This window comes from Anolis sagrei, chromosome 2 (assembly GCF_037176765.1).
Source record: "Anolis sagrei isolate rAnoSag1 chromosome 2, rAnoSag1.mat, whole genome shotgun sequence".
Classification (NCBI taxonomy): domain Eukaryota; kingdom Metazoa; phylum Chordata; class Lepidosauria; order Squamata; family Dactyloidae; genus Anolis; species Anolis sagrei.
Genome location: NC_090022.1, coordinates 291,255,751 through 291,274,960, shown reverse-complemented (window position 1 = coordinate 291,274,960; position 19,210 = coordinate 291,255,751). Strand labels below are relative to the sequence as shown.

The 19,210-nt window shown below is 42.0% G+C and overlaps 1 protein-coding gene across 1 annotated transcript in view; it reads left to right on the top strand.

The window, feature by feature from the left end:
• The window catches only part of SETBP1 (SET binding protein 1), a 304,839-nt gene that overhangs the window by 207,168 nt on the left and 78,461 nt on the right, over positions 1 to 19,210 (top strand). The window contains exon 3 of the mRNA XM_060761203.2: positions 1,859 to 5,309. Coding sequence (XP_060617186.2) covers positions 1,859 to 5,309 — 3,451 coding nt within the window. The remainder of the gene's footprint in view (positions 1 to 1,858; positions 5,310 to 19,210) is intronic.

The following is a 19,210-nucleotide window of genomic DNA, read 5'->3' as shown; positions in this document are numbered from 1 at the left end:
AAATGAGAGGCTATGGCTTTAGCCATCTTTAACCTCCTACCATCAGCCAAGTCAACACCCCACCGACCCCCAGTAGCTGCCATCTGCATGTAGAGAAAAGACCCATTGATATTTGCAGAAATCTTCTCCATGAACAATAGTCAATGGAAGGTGGGATCCATACTGCAACTAGTCTCAATCCCTGGACTATGATTCAGATTTGGGAAAGGGAGGCACAGCTGCCGTTCTTTTAAAAATGTTAATTACATGAATGTTAATTACATGATCCTTAATTGCATTTTTTAAACCTCATCTATTTGGGTCATTGGGGCCCATTTTTTCTTGCCCCACAGCATTGTTTTGAAGATAAAATGAAGGAAGGAGATATTATAACTCGCCCAATGTCTAGGGACAGAGTGTGATCTTAATCATTTGAGCTTTCTGAAACAACCTATGATTAGGAGCATTTCCATAGACACTGGGTGGTGTACTGTGTTTAATACTTTGTGAACCAGATATTATTATTATTATTATTATTATTATTATTATTATTATTATTTAGTGTATGTGGCAAACAACAAGTAACAGCCAGCCCTCCCAAAGTCATATTACATTCAACCCAATTTCTACAAGTGTAGAAATATTCTTCTTCTTGTTTTGTGGCTTCAAGTCATTTCCAACCCATGGCGACCCTACGGCAAGCCCATTATAGGTTTTCTTGGCAAGATTGGTTCAGAAGAGATTTGTATTACCTTCCTCAGAGGCTGAGAGACTTGCCCAAGGTTTCCCAGTAGGATCGTTGCAGAGTGTGGGTTCAGATCCTGATCTCCAGAGCCACTGCCCAATGCTCAAACCACCACACCATGCTGGCTCTTCAACATTTATTATTATTCTCTGTACTGTATCCAAAGAAGTGGATTTCCTTAAACAAAAGCTCATTGATAAAGAAAACTTAGTTAGATACTGTGGTGCTGCCACAATTCCCCCAGCCCACCCATCGTCCTTCTTGTTATTCTGGAAGTCATAGGCGGATAATGAAAAGATATCAACAGTGGGGTAACATGATCAAAATGATGGGACAAAAAGATAACCTTAGCAGCAGACTATTGAATGGGAACCAAAGAACTAAGATGGGATATAAATGAATGAAATGAATAGATCAACAGGCAGATATTCTAAAGACCAAATCAAAGCCAAATTGCTGGGAGGTACAGTCATGGCTAAATGAAGAAGCTGTATGTCTAATTGAACATATTCAGTGGGTTCCGGGATCAGCTGAGATTTGATTCTGTAGATACCAAAAACCCATGTTTCAGTATATACAGTGGTGCAGTAAAATGGTGTCCCTTGCCACATATAAGTGGCAAAATCAAGCTTTTTTGGATTTTGTTTTTTTATATATTTTCAAGTTGAAGATGGTTTTATCTGTTAATACAGAATCTTTGGATACAGAGATCCAGTTGTCGTGCTCATAATTTATTTATTTATTTATTTATTTATTTACTTTGCTTATATCCCGCTGTATCTCAAGCCCGAAGGCGACTCACAGCAGTTCACAAACAGTAGAAACAGTAGAAACAGCAGTGGTTCCATACAACATATAACAATTGACTTAACACATTATCCATAAATTACCAATAAGCAATTAATAATGCAATTAATTAATAATGGCTGCTTTTTCTCCTTTTACTTTCAAGATGTATACATTCGCTAATTTCCTTAAAATATATTTAGTAATATTGATTTAAGGAGCATTTCATAAAGGTCATATTGTTTTTTTCATGTGCAAACAGGGGAGTGGGAAAGAAAGGATTTTCCTATTTGAGGAATCAGAAGAAATAATGTTGTCCTTCCTTTTTTGTCTTCTTCTCTTTCACAGGTTTATGAGAGGCTGCAAAAACATTCTGCTGCACATTATGACCCAAACCTACAACAGGACTTCACCAGTGACACCTTAAAATCACGGCACCAGCAAAAAAGCAACAGCCAGCATCATCTCGACTGGTCAAAGAGTTCCGAATCAGGACCAGCTTCTCAAGCCTGTTTCATTGCCCCAGATTCAAACCGCGAAAGTACGAGCTCCACCAAGGTCCCTGTCTCTGAAACTGCGGTCTCTTTCAACAAGTCCCAGTCTAAAAAATCAAACTCCAGCAACACATGGGGTCAGCTGTCAAGTAGTAATAACAAAGATCTTGCTTCATGTAGTGCAGCCCCAGGGTCAAACTCTCATGGTGTTACTTCTCAGCCCAACAATCTGGCTGATTGCAATGGATTTTCACCCCGAGTGAGTCAAGAGGGAGGTGTACAAATGGAAGCCCTTGATCAACCCACTGGCAACACCAAGAAGTCCAGCAAAAAAGACATTATCAACCAAACCCTCCCAAACACTGAAGTAGATTGGGTGAAAAATGCTCAGAAATCATTTGAGTCCAAAAGCCATGAGAGTGTGGAAGGGAAAAAGGACTCCAGCACAGCCAAACCATCACCCCCCAGACACAGCCCAAACTCAGCTAACAGTTCTGAAAAGGATACAAGTCATGTACGCATCACTATCCCAATCAAGACTGCAGCTGTGGAACCACCTAGTCACAAAAGGAAGAAACGTCAATCGGGTAAAACTGCAGTGGACAAGAACATCTCAGAGAAAAGCCCATCTGGACACCTTGTGAGCCATGATGTGATCAGTAGAACTAACACCCAAGCTGAGGTGTGCAAGAAAGATCTGCGGGTCACCAAGCAAGGGAAAGCTACTGAGAGTGAGTCTCCATTGGTGCGAATGGACAACAGTGAGGTAACCAGTAAACCACCCACAAGCAACACCACCAGGCTCAGAAAATCCACTGCAGTGACATCTGCTTCCCTGACAAATAATATCCTCGCATCCAGCAAACAACCAGAGATTCAACACCCAAAGTTTGCAGCCAAACGGAGGTGGACTTGTAGCAAACCTAAAACTATGCTCCGGGAACCTTCTCTAGTCCCCTCTGAGAAACTGATGGTGGAACCTCCCTCAGCTTATCCCATCACACCATCTAGTCCTCTGTATACCAATACTGATAGTCTGACTGTGATTACTCCCATCAAGAAGAAAAGGGGGCGACCAAAGAAGCAGCCTTTGCTCACTGTTGAAACTATTCATGAGGGAACCTCCACCAGCCCAGTTAGTCCTATCAGCCGGGAATTTCCTGGCACGAAGAAAAGGAAAAGGCGACGGAGCTTGGTGAAGTTGGCTCAGATGGCTCCAGTAGAGGATAATTCCATCAGCGAGCTAAAATTCCAGAAAAAGGTGGGCAAGCTTGGTGTGTTGGATAAGAAAACCATCAAAACCATCAACAAAATGAAGACTCTCAAGAGGAAGAACCTTTTAAGCCAGATCTTATCCTGCTCTAGTAGCATAGCTTTGAAAACGAAAACCCAGCCCCCAGCCAATACAGGGACTCCAACCATTGATGCCAGGCTAGGGAAGCAAATAAATGTAAGCAAGAGAGGGACTATATACATTGGCAAGAAAAGGGGACGGAAGCCGAGATCTGAGTTGCACCCCTTATTGGAAGAACCGAAGACAGCCATCAAACATTTGAGGCCTGTATCCAGCCAGCCAGAAAATCCAGCAGTGCCTTCCACCTTGCAGTCACTTGTGGCATCATCACCAGCAACTATTCATCCACTTTCAGCACAGCTAGTGGGGTCTAATGGCAACCTCAGCCCTGCCAGCACTGAAATGAATTTTTCAGAGTTAAAGACTATGCCAAACCTACAGCCCGTCAGTGCTCTTCCTACAAAAACCCAGAAAGGGATACATGGTGGGACCTGGAAGTTGTCCCCACCCAGGCTTATGGCGAACTCTCCTTCTCATCTTTGTGATATTGGTTCCTTGAAAGAAGTCACACTGTCTCCAGTGAGCGAATCCCATAGTGAGGAAACCATACCCAGTGACAGTGGGATCGGAACTGACAACAACAGTACTTCTGACCAAGCGGAGAAGAATTCGGAATCACGAAGGAGATACTCCTTTGATTTTTGCAGCCTGGACAATCCAGAGGCTATTCAGTCTGACACCAGCACGAAGAATAGGCATAGTCACCGGCAGAAGCATCTAATTGTCGATAACTTTCTCTCTCATGAGACTATGAAAAAACCAAAGCACAAGAGGAAGCGGAAAAATCTGCAAAATAGAGATGACCTCCAGTTCCTGGCAGACCTGGAAGAGCTCATCAGCAAGTTCCAAGTGTTCAGGATTTCTCACAGGAGCTACACGTTCTACCATGAAAATCCGTATCCCAGCATTTTTAGGATAAACTTTGATCATTATTACCCTGTGCCATATATTCAGTATGACCCATTGCTGTATCTTCGCAGGACCTCTGACATGAAGTCTAAGAAGAAGCGTGGTAGACCTGCCAAAACCAATGACACCATGACAAAGGTGCCTTTCTTACAAGGGTTTGGTTACCCTATTCCCAGCGGGAGTTACTATGCACCCTATGGAATGCCTTACACGTCAATGCCTATGATGAATCTTGGTTATTACAGTCAGTACCCAGCTCCTTTGTACTTATCCCACACGCTTGGAGCAGCATCCCCATTTATGAGGCCAACTGTGCCCCCTCCCCAGTTTCATGCAAGCTCTCACATGAAGATGCCCAATACTGCCAAGCATAAAGTTAAGCATGGTGTTCATTTGCAGACACCTGTTGGGATGGGTCTTGGGGAGGTGCATTCCTCACTGACGTCTCCAAAGGTTGCAGGGACAAGCATACCCAGTGGACGACTTCACAAAAGGAAACACAAACATAAGCACAAACACAAAGATGAGAGGATATTGGGGGCTCATGATGACCTGAGCAGTCTCTTTGCTAGCAAATCCACCACCAGCTTCTCCAGCCATTCAGTAAGCGAAAGATTAAATGTCTCAGACAAAGACCTCTCTTTGTTGACTGAGAAGAGCAAGTATAAAGAGAAGCAGAAACACCAGCATTGTGAAACTGGGCACAAAGGTTCCAAGAGCAGCTTTGAAGTGGATACCTTGTCTTCACTTTCACTCTCCGACACCCAGCAGTGGGTGCAGAGCAAGGATAAAACTGACTCGAGCAATGATCTCACTGACTCCTGCTTGAAGAGGTACTCCGGGAATATTGAAAGCAGTGCAAGGTCTGAGTCCCTGGATGTGTTTGGTGAGATAAATTCCTTGAGTGACAAGCGGGACAATGACGGGAGTGGAAACAAACGAAGGAGCTTTGAAGGCTTTGGGACATACAGGGAGAAGGACCTGCAGACCTTCAGAGCAAGTAGGAAGGACAGGAGTTCCTATGATTCATCTACTGCAACAGGTAAGAGTCTGAAAAGATGTACCTGTTTCAGTTGAGTTTGCCCACTGTGGATATTTTATTGATTGTTATTTAGCTGCTGCATTTGTAGACTATTGTCCTGTCAATCTGCTGATTTACTGTATAAAGTACAGTAATTCACACTCTAACAAATACAGTTAGCTCATAGTCTAACATATAGAGCTTATATGGAGAAAGTGCTGAGGGACGCATGTGCCATCAAATCTCCTGTCGACATATGTGGTCTCCATGAGGGTTTTCCTTGACAAGGAATTTCCAAAGGTGGTTTCTAAGACCCTTCTTCTGAAATTTGGCCTACAATACTGCCGATCATTGGCTGTCTCCAATCTGAGCACTCACCAGGACTGACCTTGTTTAGCTTTTAAGATCAGAGAGGATCTTGTTCCTTTAGGCCTTTTGGGCAGGATAAAGTGATGGGAAACCCACCCACTAGTCAATCCACTACAACAGGGGTCCTCAAACTTTTTAAACAGAGGGCCAGGTCACCGTCCCTCGAACTGTTGGAGGGCCAGATTATAATTTGAAAAAAGCACGAATCAGTTCCTATGCACACTGCACATAGCTTATCTGTAGTGCAAAAAAACACTTTAAAAACAATACAGTAATTAAAAGGAAGAACAATTTTAACAAATATAAACTTATTAGTATTTCAATGGGAAGAATGGGCCTGATTTTGGCTGATGAGATAGGATTGTTGTTGTTGTGTGCTTTCAAGTTGTTTCAGACTTAGATTGACCCTGAGCAAAGGCCGGTAAATGACCTTGAAGGGCCAGCCCTCGGGCCTTAGTTTGAGGACCCCTGCACTACACCATACTAACTCTGTGCACACTTGCAAGGTGGTTTTAGTAGATATCTCAATTTAACATTTTGGAGATTGAACTGTCCAATATAAGTTCTGCTATTTCCTATGTGAAGGAACTGTTATCTTGGTTTGCTTATTTTCCTTGCAAAAAATGAATAGTTTTGCTAGTGGTCATGTAATGAGATTACATAATGACCATATGGAATTGTCCCTGTAGAACAAAAAGCTGGGAGAGGAGAAGAATGGAATGGCAGCTGGTATTGCCTAAAGATACGGAGAGGCCAAGTGTCTGGCCTGCTGCTAATTCAGCTTTTTTATAGGGAAAAGTCCACTTAAGTGGCCAGGACTGTGAGCTCACTCCATTTCAGTTTCCTAGTGGAATTAAATGATTCAAATGCAGGCAAGCCTCTCTAGGATTTTTCTAGGTCCTCCAGTGGTAACATCCAGCTCAAGTTGTTCATTTCAATAGGTTTCATTATTATCAAAGGTTTCTTGTTTTTTTTCAGGAACGTATCCCCATGGATACAGGGGGTTGTACTGTAATTTGAGCTCAATGATAGGAACAATAGAATTAAAATCAATTAAGTTATAAATTAAGTTGGCAATTTGCTAACAGGGAGGCGATTTAATTAAATTTATATTTGAATGAAAGTGATTGACTTAGTTAGAATTTCATTAGTTATGTTTCCCCAGCATTGATTTATGAAATTATTAGTTATTTTACTCACCGTTTTGCATTAATGGGAAATTATAAGGATTGGGTCACAAGGGATAAGGCCAACTTGAAAGGGAAGGTGGTCTTCTTGGTGTCCAAGTGGCCTTTTGTGTTCTCTACCAGACAATGCAAAGAGACTTTGCATACCTGGAAGTTGGATTTTGAATTCTGACACTTTCAAAATCAGAAAAAAAAAGTTTGAAGGATAAGAAGATGTCAAAGAAGGGGAAAGTAAGAGATTTATTTATTTATTTATTTATTTATTTATTTATCGTGTCATCAGCAACCATACCATTATATTACATTTCTAACAGAACAAAACAAACACACAGATTAAAAAAAAACAGATTTTGCAAACTTGGTAGTTGGTTAAATGTCCTTTGAACAGTATCTGGCCACTTGGAGTGCCTCTGGTGTTGCCGCAAGAAGGTCCATTGTGCATGTGGCAGGGCTCAGGGTGCATTGCAGCAGGTGGTCAGTGGTTTGTTCTTCTCCGCACTCGCATGTCAAGGATTCCACTTTGTAGCCCCATTTCTTGAGGTTGGCTCTGCATCTCGTGGTGCCAGAGCACAGTCTGTTCAGCGCCTTCCAAGTCGCCCAGTCTTTTGTGTGCCCAGGGGGGAGTCTCTCATCTGGTATCACCCATGGATTGAGGTGCTGGGTTTGGGCCTGCCACTTTTGGACTCTCACTTGCTGAGGTGTTCCAGCGAGTGTCTCTGTAGATTTTAGAAAACTATGTCTAGATTTAAGTCGTTGACGTGCTGGCTGATACCCAAACAGGGGATGAGCTGGAGATGTCTCTGCCTTGGTCCTTTCACTATTGGCTGCTACTTCCCGGCGGATGTCAGGTGGTGCAATACCGGCTAAGCAGTGTAATTTCTCCAGTGGTGTGGGGCGCAGACACCCCGTGATAATGCGGCATGTCTCATTAAGAGCCACATCTACTATTTTCGTGTGGTGAGATGTGTTCCACACTGGGCATGAGTACTCAGCAGCAGAGAAGCATAGCGCAAGGGCAGATGTCTTCACTATGTCTGGTTGTGAGATTAATTTTGGATGGTTTGGTTAAAAAATGCAGGTGTTTTCTTCTATGTGTCAATACTAAGATTTTTCATTTTTATTCTGATAATGTTTTTTGATTTTGTAGCGTAAAGTAACTCGATCTAGTTGAAGTTATCATCATTATTTTAAAAAATGACTGCTTTCTACTTAAATGCAATTGAATTGGGTTTTACTTAATAGTTAAGTTTGCATAGATGTTAACTCTTTCTTGCTGATGTTCTCATCTCTGCATGAGCCAAATGCAGTCACACGGAGAAGTAATTGTGACAAGGTTTCTCTATTTCCTGCCCAAACCTTTCAATATGTGAAGGCATTTGAATCTGTTCACTGCCAAGTGGCTCCCAGAAGTCTTGCGGTGTCAAAGTGAAATGCCAGACCACATTGAAAAAACATCACTTGCCTTGCAATCCTAAAATCTCTTACAGGTAATTTCTAATCCTTGCATTGAGGGACCTTGGCTAAGAGGAAATGTGTTTAGTCTTAAGATTAAGAAACTGTAGAGTGCCCTCCAGGCACTGGGTGCAATTTAGCTTGTACAGCTGCTGAAGTTGTTCCTTTTATTTCAACTGTGTGGGTGTTTCCTGAATAAGTGGCAGGCAAGCACAGTAGCCTCAAAGTGACTTATCCCAGCAGCATCTGGTCCTTTCAAAGTTAAAAGGAATAGTGTGAAAGAAATGCATCTTTCTTTGTTTGGATATTCAAATTTCAAACTGAGTATCCTTCATCCGGAATCCAAACAGTCTCCAAAATTGTCCATCTAAGAAAGTGATACTTTTGCTTTTGGATGGTTCAACATATGTGTTCTGCCCCCACACTAGCTATTTATTTGGAAGGTTTCTGTAGTTCAGAGAGCAGATTGAATGCTACTGTTCAGGTACAACTGTACCAGGAGCTCCAATTTTGTTTGCTTTGCATTGAATGTTTGTTGTAGGCCTAAGTTTCAGGGACTCTGCAGATAGGTGGCTTCTTTTGGCTGCAATCATAGGGCAAGCCACCTGTCAATTATCATTAGGTTCCCTGGTTCCGCCCCCTTTTGGGTTTTGGAGGGAATAGGAGCCATTTTGGGTTCAGTCCACACAGAGAAGCCTTTCACGCAGGACATAATACCAAGAGCTCCTGTAGAAAGCTTTCTCTTCTACGGCTTGGCCTGGGAGATATACAGCCCACAGCTTGACCAGGGTTATACAGCCCTACAGTTCCTTTGCTGAAGGACTTCAGTCAGCATCACGGAAACCTGAGATCTTTATCCCCTGGAAGTCTACAAAGCTCTGCTTGGTAAGGGTCACTCTCAAAAGCCAGAAGCAGTTGGTACTGGGTGCAGGGGCTCCACGCCAACAGAGGCAAAGACAGACTGCCCAGATTAGAAGTTAAGGATTTCCCCATTAGTTACAGTTATGAAGACAGTGCCTGTTCCCTGTGGAAAAGATTGAGAGAGAGCCAATAGACTGTTAAGAAAGCCTTAAAGTACTGGTTTGTTTTCATTAATAAAGAACTTCGTTGAACCTTTAAGCAATCTAAAGACTCTGTTTTAAGGAAATCCAAAGGCCTTTAATCTGAGACAGCCCCGGCGTCCCGTTGGGCACACAGAATTTATGTCCTGTCTACAGTCTTATGCACAGGCCCAGCGTGCAACAGCACAGCTACACATTTGAAGTAAAATCAAGAATTTAGTAAATAACGGATTTCAAATTTCCTCTCCTCTTGACTTTACTGCCAGTCTTTGTGAGGAGAGTTAAAGTCCTTAAAACATAACCACAGTTCTGACTGAATGTTGCTTTGATATGACTTCAATTGGATCTCGATCTGTTATATCTCTAACGTGGCTTTACTTCGTGTCTTTACATTTATATAGCTTTGATGTGACTTGTATGACTTTGATGTGACCTTGTATTGCTTTAACATGACTAGATGTAACTTGTGTAGCTTCAACATGACGTTCTGTTTTTTGGATCTTCTAACCTTCCTTACTCTTTACCTTCCAATTACCACACAGGCTAACTCCTCAAGGAACTAGGAGGACCTTGACTGAGGTTCGCCCCTGAGAGGAGTGTTAAAAGGACAGGGTGAGGGAGGTTTTGAATACAAGGAAGAAGAGGTTAGCTAGACTAACCTCACAAACTATATATAAAATACTAATCACTTCTAACTAAATAGTGGCTTTACAGGAGTAAACAGGAAGAAATCTTGCAGAGGCATGACAATATGCAAACTTTCTTTTATTCACAAAATTATTAAAATAATTTGTCTTCAGAGTATGTCGATAAGCAGGGGCGGCTCAACCCATTACGCAAAGTAAGCATTTGCAGTATAGTTGATTTTGCCCAGGGGCGCTCTTGAGGTGCTCTTGGGGGAAAATAGACCTTGACATATGCGAGTTGTAGTTACTGGGATCAAAGTTGTAGTTACTGGGAGTTGTAGTTACTGGGAGTTGTAGTTACTACAATCAAAGAGCATTCTGAACTCCATCAATCATGGAATTGAACCAAATATGGCACACAGAACTCCCACAATGAACAGAAAATATATATCAGTGATTGGTTGGGGGGGGGGCAAAATACTGTTTGCTTACCGTTGAAAATTACCTAGGGCTGCCTCTGTCTATAAGGCAAATATGAAACAAAAATGAATGTTGTTTAGACTTGTCTCCCATTTCTAAGATATTTCACTCTGGATATGCAAACAATCCAGAATTTGAAAAAAAAATCTAAAACATTTCTGGTCCACACCATTATGAATAAGGGATATTCAACATGTACTTCTGTATGCAGAGTAAACTCAAGATGAGCAATTCTAAACGACTAAATCAGACTATTTTTAAAGAAACAGAAACATTATCTGTAAGAAATATGTGCTGAAGGACAATTGCATGAAAAATAAGAGAGATGGGCTGTCATCAAAACTGAAAGGTATTGATGCTCACAATTCCTGGTTGTAGTAGTGCAACTGGTGTGTATGTGGCTCAGCATTGGTTGAGCATTAGACAACATCCTGTGCAACTCTGTCCTATATAGTAATGAAATGCACACAACTCTTTTAAAAAGAATTAGAGAGCATGTGATGTAGTGAATTTAAGCATTGGACTAGGGTCACATCTACCCTGCATTATATGGTCAGTGTAGAATCATATAATGCAGTTCAACTGCATTATATGGTGGTTCTCAACCTGTGGGTTCCCAGTGGTTCTCAACCTGTGGGTTCCCAGGTGTTTTGGCCTACAACTCCCAGAAATCCCAGCCAGTTTACCAGCTGTTAGGAATTCTGGAAGTTGAATGCCAAAACATCTGGGGACCCACAGGTTGAGAACAGGGGCTGGATAGCCATCTGTTGGGGGTGATTTGAATGCGATATTCCTGCTTCTTGGCAGGGGGTTGGACTGGATGGCCCATGAGGTCTCTTCCAACTCTATGATTCTATGATTAACTACTAGTCTACACCAACCATATAACGCAGCTTCAAACTGCATTACATAGAAGTATAAATGGAGCCTAAGACTCTGTATTCCAGGATTTGAATCCCCACTCAACCATTGAAACCTACTGTGTGATATAGAGCAAATCACACTCTCTCAGCCTCAGAGGAAGGCAACAACAAACACCCCCTAAATAAATTCTGGCAAGAGAACCCCTGATAGCTTCACCTTCGTGTCACCATAAATTTGAGTGACTTGAAGGCAGGCAATAACACCAGAAATAAAGCAGCTGCTCACGAATTCAGAATCAAAATTTCTCTTTTGGGAAAGCAGCACTGCCACCCATTGAACCCATTTTTGTGTTGATATGTGTGTTTGTCTATGTGCATGTCTTCCCATTGCTTGTCTCCCAGGCTCATTCATCATTGCTCTCGCTCAACCAGCTCCTTTCCACCGGCGCTTCATTCAGGACTAGTCCTTTTTGCAAAGCCAGGGAGAAAAGGGTACCCAGTGCTGTGGTTGCTTAGCAACTGCGACATGCTGAGTGTGCAAGGCCGGGCACCAGAGCATCTCTTCCATTTACTCTATCCGTGGTCCTGGCCTTGATTATTGAGAGACAAATAGGAATGAAAAAGTAAAATCCTCCCCCGAGCTTGACATAATCCCCATTTAAACCCCATAGGTCTCCATGATCCACCTAGCCTAGGTTGCTGTCCCTTAAAAAGCTAACATACACCTCACATACTTCAGTATGATTCTCCAAATACAAACACAAAAGGAGTTCATTGTGGGTGGTGTGCATATGTTTCACTCTTAGCTTTATTTCTTCAGAGAGGATTGGATTCTTTTTTTTTTCTTAACAGTCATTTTAACCCTTGTGGTCTCCATTCACCTGAAATTACTTGAGGGAATACAACAACTGAAAACATTATTTTAGATACAGAGTGGTATAGTGGTTTCATTGTTGGACTAGGGTGGATCTGCACTGTAGAATTAATGCAGTGTGGTGCCATTTTACCTGCCATGGCTCAGTGCTGTGGAATCTTGGGAGTTGTAGTTTGGTGAGGCACCATAGCATTGAGACATTGCAGTTGAAATCGAGCCAAATTGCATTAATTCTACAGTGTAGATGTACCCTAGGATTACAGTAGGCCAGGGTTTGAATTCCTACTCAGCCATGGAAGCCTACTGGGTAACCTTGAATAAATATATTCTCAGCCTTAAGCAGTGCCAGCCTCCTCTGAAAATTAAACCTTTCCATATGGACTTGCTGTCAATCAGAACTGACTTGAAGGCAAATAACAACAACAAATGTATCCAAAAGTAATTATGATTTCTGTAGAGCTTTGGCACATTGTGTGTGTGTGTGTGTGTGCATGTGTGTGCAATTGCACATCCTATTTCCCTATTGACTTATGGTGCCCCATGGATTTTATAAGCTTTTCTTAGGCAAGAAATGCTCAGAGGTGGTTTTACCAGTTTCTTCCTCTAAAGTATAACCTACAAAATCTGGTATTCCCGGATAGTCTTAAAAACTTGGACCAATGATCCAAAACAAAAGTGAACTCTTCATTCCTCTGGGTATTTCTGTTCGGATATCCATGAGCAGAAACAATTAACTCAAGGACATTAGTGTTGTGGCAATTCAGTAATACTGTTGAATGCCTATGGCCTGTGACATCACTTAGCATGATGTCTTAGAAGGCCACAAGCTGAACATGAGTCAACAGTGTAATGCAGCAGCTAACAAAAGCAATGTGACTCCAAGTTTCATCAATAGAAGTCAAGTGTCTAGATTGAAGGAAGTCATAGTCCTACTCTATTCTACTTTGGTTAGACCTCACCTGGAATGCTATGTCCATTCTGGGCACCACAATTCAAGAAAGATATGGACAAGCTAGAACGTTTCCAGAGAAGGGCAACAAGATGGTCAAACTTCTGGAAGCCTAGCCCTTTGAAGATTGGTTCAGGGAGCTGAGTATATTTAGCTAAGAGAAGAGAAGATTAAGTGGGCACATGATAATCATGTTTAAATATTTGAAAGGATGCAATGTAGAAGATGGAGTTAGCTTCATTTCTGCTGCGGCGGAGACTAGGAAATGCAACAATGGATTCAAACTATAGGAAAAGAGATTCCTCCTAAACATTGTGGGGAAGATCTTAATGGTAAGAGCTGTTAAGCAGTGGAATATGCTGCCTATGAATGTGGTGGGGTCTCCTCTGGAGGGTTGTGCACAGAGACTGGGTGGCCATTTGTTGGGGATGCTTGGATTGTGTCTTTCTGCCTGACAGAATGGAGTTTGACTGGATGGCCCTTGGCATCTCTTCCAGTATATGATGTTATAATTGTCTAAACCATTGTTTATCAAACTGGGCTCCTCAAGGTGTTTTGGACTTCAGCTCCCAGAAATGACAGCCAGTTTACCTGCTGTTAGGAATTATGGGAACTGAAGTCCAAAACATCTGGAGGAGCACAGTTTGAGAAACTCTGGTCTATGGGAAAATGGGGAAAGTGTGATGAAATATTGAGTCCATTCCTTACCCCTTGATATGGCAAATCTACTGCAAGGTAGCTTCCAAGACAATACTTTTTTAATGCTCCTCCATGTGGTGAGATGTGGTATTTCCAAATTCTGTTTTCAGTGGGTCTCATGAAATGTTTTGTCCCCAGAAAAAAACAGTATGGAATTCTGGGTTGTTGTAGGTTTTTTCAGGCTATATGGCCATGTTCTAGAGGCATTTTCTCCTGACGTTTCGCCTGCATCTATGGCAAGCATCCTCAGAGGCAGTGAGGTCTGTTGGAAGTAGGAAAATGGGTTTATATATCTGTGGAATTCCTCTCCTCTCCCCCAAAAGTTCACCACACGCAAAGAGCATAAATGTGCTCTGGGGCTGTCACAGTGGATTTAAAGAGAGATTCTCTGCAAGAGGAGGATCCCAATAAAGTTGTAAATGTTCTTCAGAGAGTTTAAAAATACAGCAATTACTCATGGATGGAAAAAAGTCATCTTTCCTTGAGCTCCGGCTTGACTGGGTTTACTGTTCCAGCTTTTTTGAAAACTGTATGTTTATTTTCATGTCTGCAAATATGTGGCTCTCCATGAGCTAATCCATCAAGCTGCAGATTATGAGCTTGGTTTGTTCATTGTCAAAAGTATTATTTGGATGGAAAAGTCATCAGCGTTTAGCTAACCAGAGCCATACTTTGTACTACAAGGAGGAAAAGAAAAATATATTAAAGCTGAAAACAAGCACTGCCAAGAAAATTTGGAGCCAAGCGGCCTCATTAAACTCCATGAATATCTGTCTGTTTATGATTGTCTGAGTCCGTGGCGCAACATTTCCTTCTGACATTTGTCCCTTGGCTAGTTATAGTTTGATTCTTCATTTTAGTTGCTTGCACTGAGGTTGATTCACACGTTACATGCAGTGCATCTACAATGCAGATTTAATGCAGTTTGACATTATTTTAACTATCACAGCTCATGCTATGGAATCCTGGGAGTTGTAGATCTTCTTTGTCAAGAGTGCTGGTGCCTCACCAAACTACAACTCCCAGGACTGAGCCGTGATAGTTAAAGTTACATCAAACTGCATCAATTCTAGATGCCCCCTTAGAGACAAATCTAGGTTTGGCCAAAATAGTTCTAATCTCTCATAGACATATACTGAGACCTTGCACATTTGCCACATTCACACTTGGGACTAAATCCAGTTGCTACTAGTGCCATCTGGAGTATCTCCATTAAATGAGTTTCTAAATGGGAAGTCAAGACTTATTGAATGGGAAGCCCTGAGTAGGAAGTCAACATTGTTTCTATGACTCTATTCTGCTAGCAATAGCAGTTGAATTCTTCTGCTGATTGCTGCCAGAATGTACTTTTTGACCTTTTTGTGTTTTAAAACACGGTTTTAGGGAAGTGTAGCTTCCAAGCTTTTTGCACCAGCAGCTGCTCTTGTTATATTGTATACGAGTTATACCCACCACGCGTTGCTGTAACCAACCTTCCCTCCCTCATTCTCTCCCTTCTTCCTTCCCTTTTTTCTTTCCTTCTCTCCTTCCTTCCTTCTCTACCTCTTCCCTTCCTTCCCCCCTTTTCTTTCTCTTCCTCTTTTCCCCCTTTCTTCCTTCTCTACCTATTCTTAGACTGCAACTCACAGTAGATAGATCTATCCTCCTAATAGATCTATCTACCTACCTATCTATCTTTCTCTATCATCTATCTATCTAGAGGATTGCAGTCTAGGAGTAGGATATTGGAAATATGTAGGGATTGGGATGTTCTCAAAGAGATTCAAGGAGATGAAAGCTTGCATCTTGGAAGCAAAGCATTTGGATCATCATCCTCCCCTAAAGGGCCTGGTCTAGGGGATGCTGGGAGTAGTAGTCTGGAAGAGAGTATGGATATCCTATTCTGTGTTTTGTTTGCCAGGGGAGTCATTTTTACACATGAGCCATAGCATCTTTTTGCTTTTTTGGCTTTTTAAGTCCCTTCCACTGTGTTTGTCAGTGTTTTTATGAGTGATGGTCACTCATTGGCCTGATAGGTGTCTTGTGTCCAAATTTGGTGTCAATTCATCCAGTGGTTTTTGAGTTATGTTAATCCCACAAAAGAACATTACATTTTTATTTATACAGATTGTTGGCTTGGGCATTGGCTAAAAATGCAATTTCCACTCCATCTCTATAAATAAGGAACAGTGCTATTAAATTCCAAAGGAAGCTGCTGGGTGTAAAATGGGTGTGAATGATAGGTGAATGAGGTCAACGGAAGATGTAGATATAAGATGATGTTTTGTGTTCTGGACACTGTATCTGCAACAGCCTTTTTCTCTAGTCTCACCTGGGTCTTGAGGTGAGGAGTGAGGGTGAACCTAGTAGAATCTCCAGCAAAGCCTTCAAGGACCATGTTTCACAAGTTGTAAGCTGCTGGGATGGTATAACTCTTGACAATAGCTTTTCCCCACCAAGTGCCCAAATTAGTTATAAACAGTCAGACAAAAACACAAAACTGACATCACCCATTTACTCAAGTTAGGATCCAGTATTTATTTTCAGGACATCCTGGACAATATCCTATTTGACAGAGCCTTTAGAAGTCCAAGAATGTGATGCCTGCTAGCCAGATGATAGATATATTCTGGTAAACGCACATATTCGTCAATCACTGTCTATTTGAGTTGGGGTGAATCTAGTGCCATCCACTTCCCATTGCACATGTAATGGTAACTTGTGTAGCTTCGTATGCAATATCTTTTAAAGTTCTTGTGCTGCCGTAACCCTTGTGGTGGTGACTATTTATTGCCAACATAGAATCATGGAGTTGGAAGAGACCTCATGGGCCATCCAGTCCAACCCCCTGCCAAGAAGCAGGAAAATCTTATTCAAAGCACCCCCGACAGGTGGACATCCAGCCCCTGCTTAAAAGCCTCCGAAGAAGGAGCCTCCACCACACTCTTAGGCAGAGAGATCCACTATTGAACAGCTCTCACAGTCAGGAAGTTCTTCCTAATGTTCAGGTGGGATCTCCTTTCTTGTAATTTGAAGCCATTGTTCTGTGTCCTAGTCTCCAGGACAGCAGAAAACAAGCCTGGTCCTTCCTCCCTTTGACTTCCTCTCACATATTTATACATGGCTATCATGTCTCCTCTCAGCCTTCTCTTCTTCAGGCTAAACATGCCCAGCTCCTTAAGCCACTCCTCATAGGGCTTGTTCTCCAGACCCTTGATCATTTTAGTTGCCCTCCTCTGGACACATTCCAGCTTGTCAACATCTTTCTTCAATTGTGGTGCCCAGAATTGGATACAGTATTCCAGATGTGGTCTATCCAAGGCAGAATAGAGGGGTAGCATGACTTCCCTGGATCTAGACACTAGACTCCTGTTGATGCAGGCCAAAATCCCATTGGCTTTTTTTGCTGTTGCATCACATTGTTGGCTCATGTTTAACTTGTTGTTAATGTAGGTCAATGTAGATGCTATGAATGTAGATGCTATGAATGGGTGTCAGTAACACTGCAAAGATCTTGCAAACTCAAAAATAGTCTTGATATCCATAATTGAGTCAATCTACCTGTAATATGGTCTCCATCAGTTCTGCCTCTTTCTACCTTGACAAGCATTGTCATCTTTCCCTAATACATCATGTCCTCTCAAAATATGCCCAAAGTCATAGTCTTACTTCAACTTGATTTGCTAGTTTATAGCAGTGTAGCCTTTGGTTGTATAGCATAGATCATCAAGAGAACTGCATCCCATAATTCCTTGTGTCTCCCAACATCCCTAGGTGCCTCATACATGAACAAAATATCCTCCGTGCTGATCTCTGCTGCATCCTTTTCTCATCACAATCGTACTCTGGAGTCTATATCCGAGGCAGACAGACTTCCTAAAGCGAGATTTGTAATCCAAGTGTGTCAAAGATCTCTGTCTTCTCTAATTAGTGTTTCTCTACTTCTCCCAAGGTAAAAGGTATTTAGGAGAGAAGCCAAGAGAGTCTTAGAAAATTAGAGCAAAGGCCTGCATAGGAAATGGCAGCAGATGTCCCAAAAGGAAGTGAAAGAGTGAATGTACAGGCTGTGGGTACAGAAATAGCTCATGCATCTTTTCTTGCCAATTTCCACTTGAGACTTCACTATGGCAGAGGCATCGTGATAGGGCTTATGCAACTGCTCAGACAACACTGTGGGGGAAACTCGCCACTTTCCCAATAGGGAACACCTGAAATGGAGAATTAAAGAGAAACAAAATAAAAATGCCAGCCTGAGGAGGTTGCCTTCCATTACCAGCTTAGATCATTGTAAATTTTCATCCTTGAAGATAAATACAATCAATTTTAACAGGGAGCAATATTGAAAAATTAATTGCAAACATATGGATGACACCTAGCTTCACAGCAGTACACATGAAAGAGATCTAGGAGTCTTAGTAGACCACAGGTTGGGCATGAGTCAACAGGGTGCTGTGACTGCTAAAAAGTCAATGTGATTCTAGGCTGCATAATTAGTAAAATGCCCTGATTGAGGAAAATAAATATACTCTATTTCTCACATACGTATGAATGTGAGAGCTGGACCATAGGGAAGGCTGAGCGAAGGAAGATAGATGCTTTTGAACTGTGGTGTTGGAGGAAAGTTCTGAGAGTGCCTTGGACTGCAAGAAGATCCAGCCAGTCCATACTTCAGGAAATAAAGTCCAATTGCTCATTGGAGGGAAGGATGTTAAAGACAAAGATATTAAAAACAAACATCATGAGAAGTTATTGAAGACAATTATGTTGGGGAAAATGGAAGGAAAAAGGAAGAGGGGCCAACCAAGGGCAAGATGGATGGATGGGATCCTAGAAGTGACTGGCTTTACCTTAAAGGAGCTGGGGGTGGTGACGGCCAACAGACAGCTCTGGCATGGGCTGGTCCATGAGGTCCATGAGGTCACAAAGTGTCAGAGTGACTGAACAAATTTTGCAACACTCTATTTTGCCTTGATCAGACCTCACCTGGAATACTGTGTCCAATTCTGGGCATCACCATTCAAAATTATATTGATAAACTGGATTGTTTCCAGAGAAGGGCAACCAAAGTTAACAAAGGTCTGGAAGTAAAGCCCTATGAGGATCGGTTCAGGGAACCAGATATGTCTAGCTTGGAGAAGACAAATTTAAGAAGGGACATGATGACCATGTTCAAATATTTAGAAGGATGTCCTGTTGAAGAAGGGACAGGCTTATTTTCTGCTGCTCCAGAGACTAGGACACAGAGCAGTGGATTCTAACTACAGGAAGAGAGATTCAAGCTAACCTTAGGAAGAACTTCCTAATGGTAAGAGCTTTTTGACAGTGGAATATGCTGCCTCAGGATGTGGTGGAGTCTTCTTCTGGATTTTCATCAATCAGGATG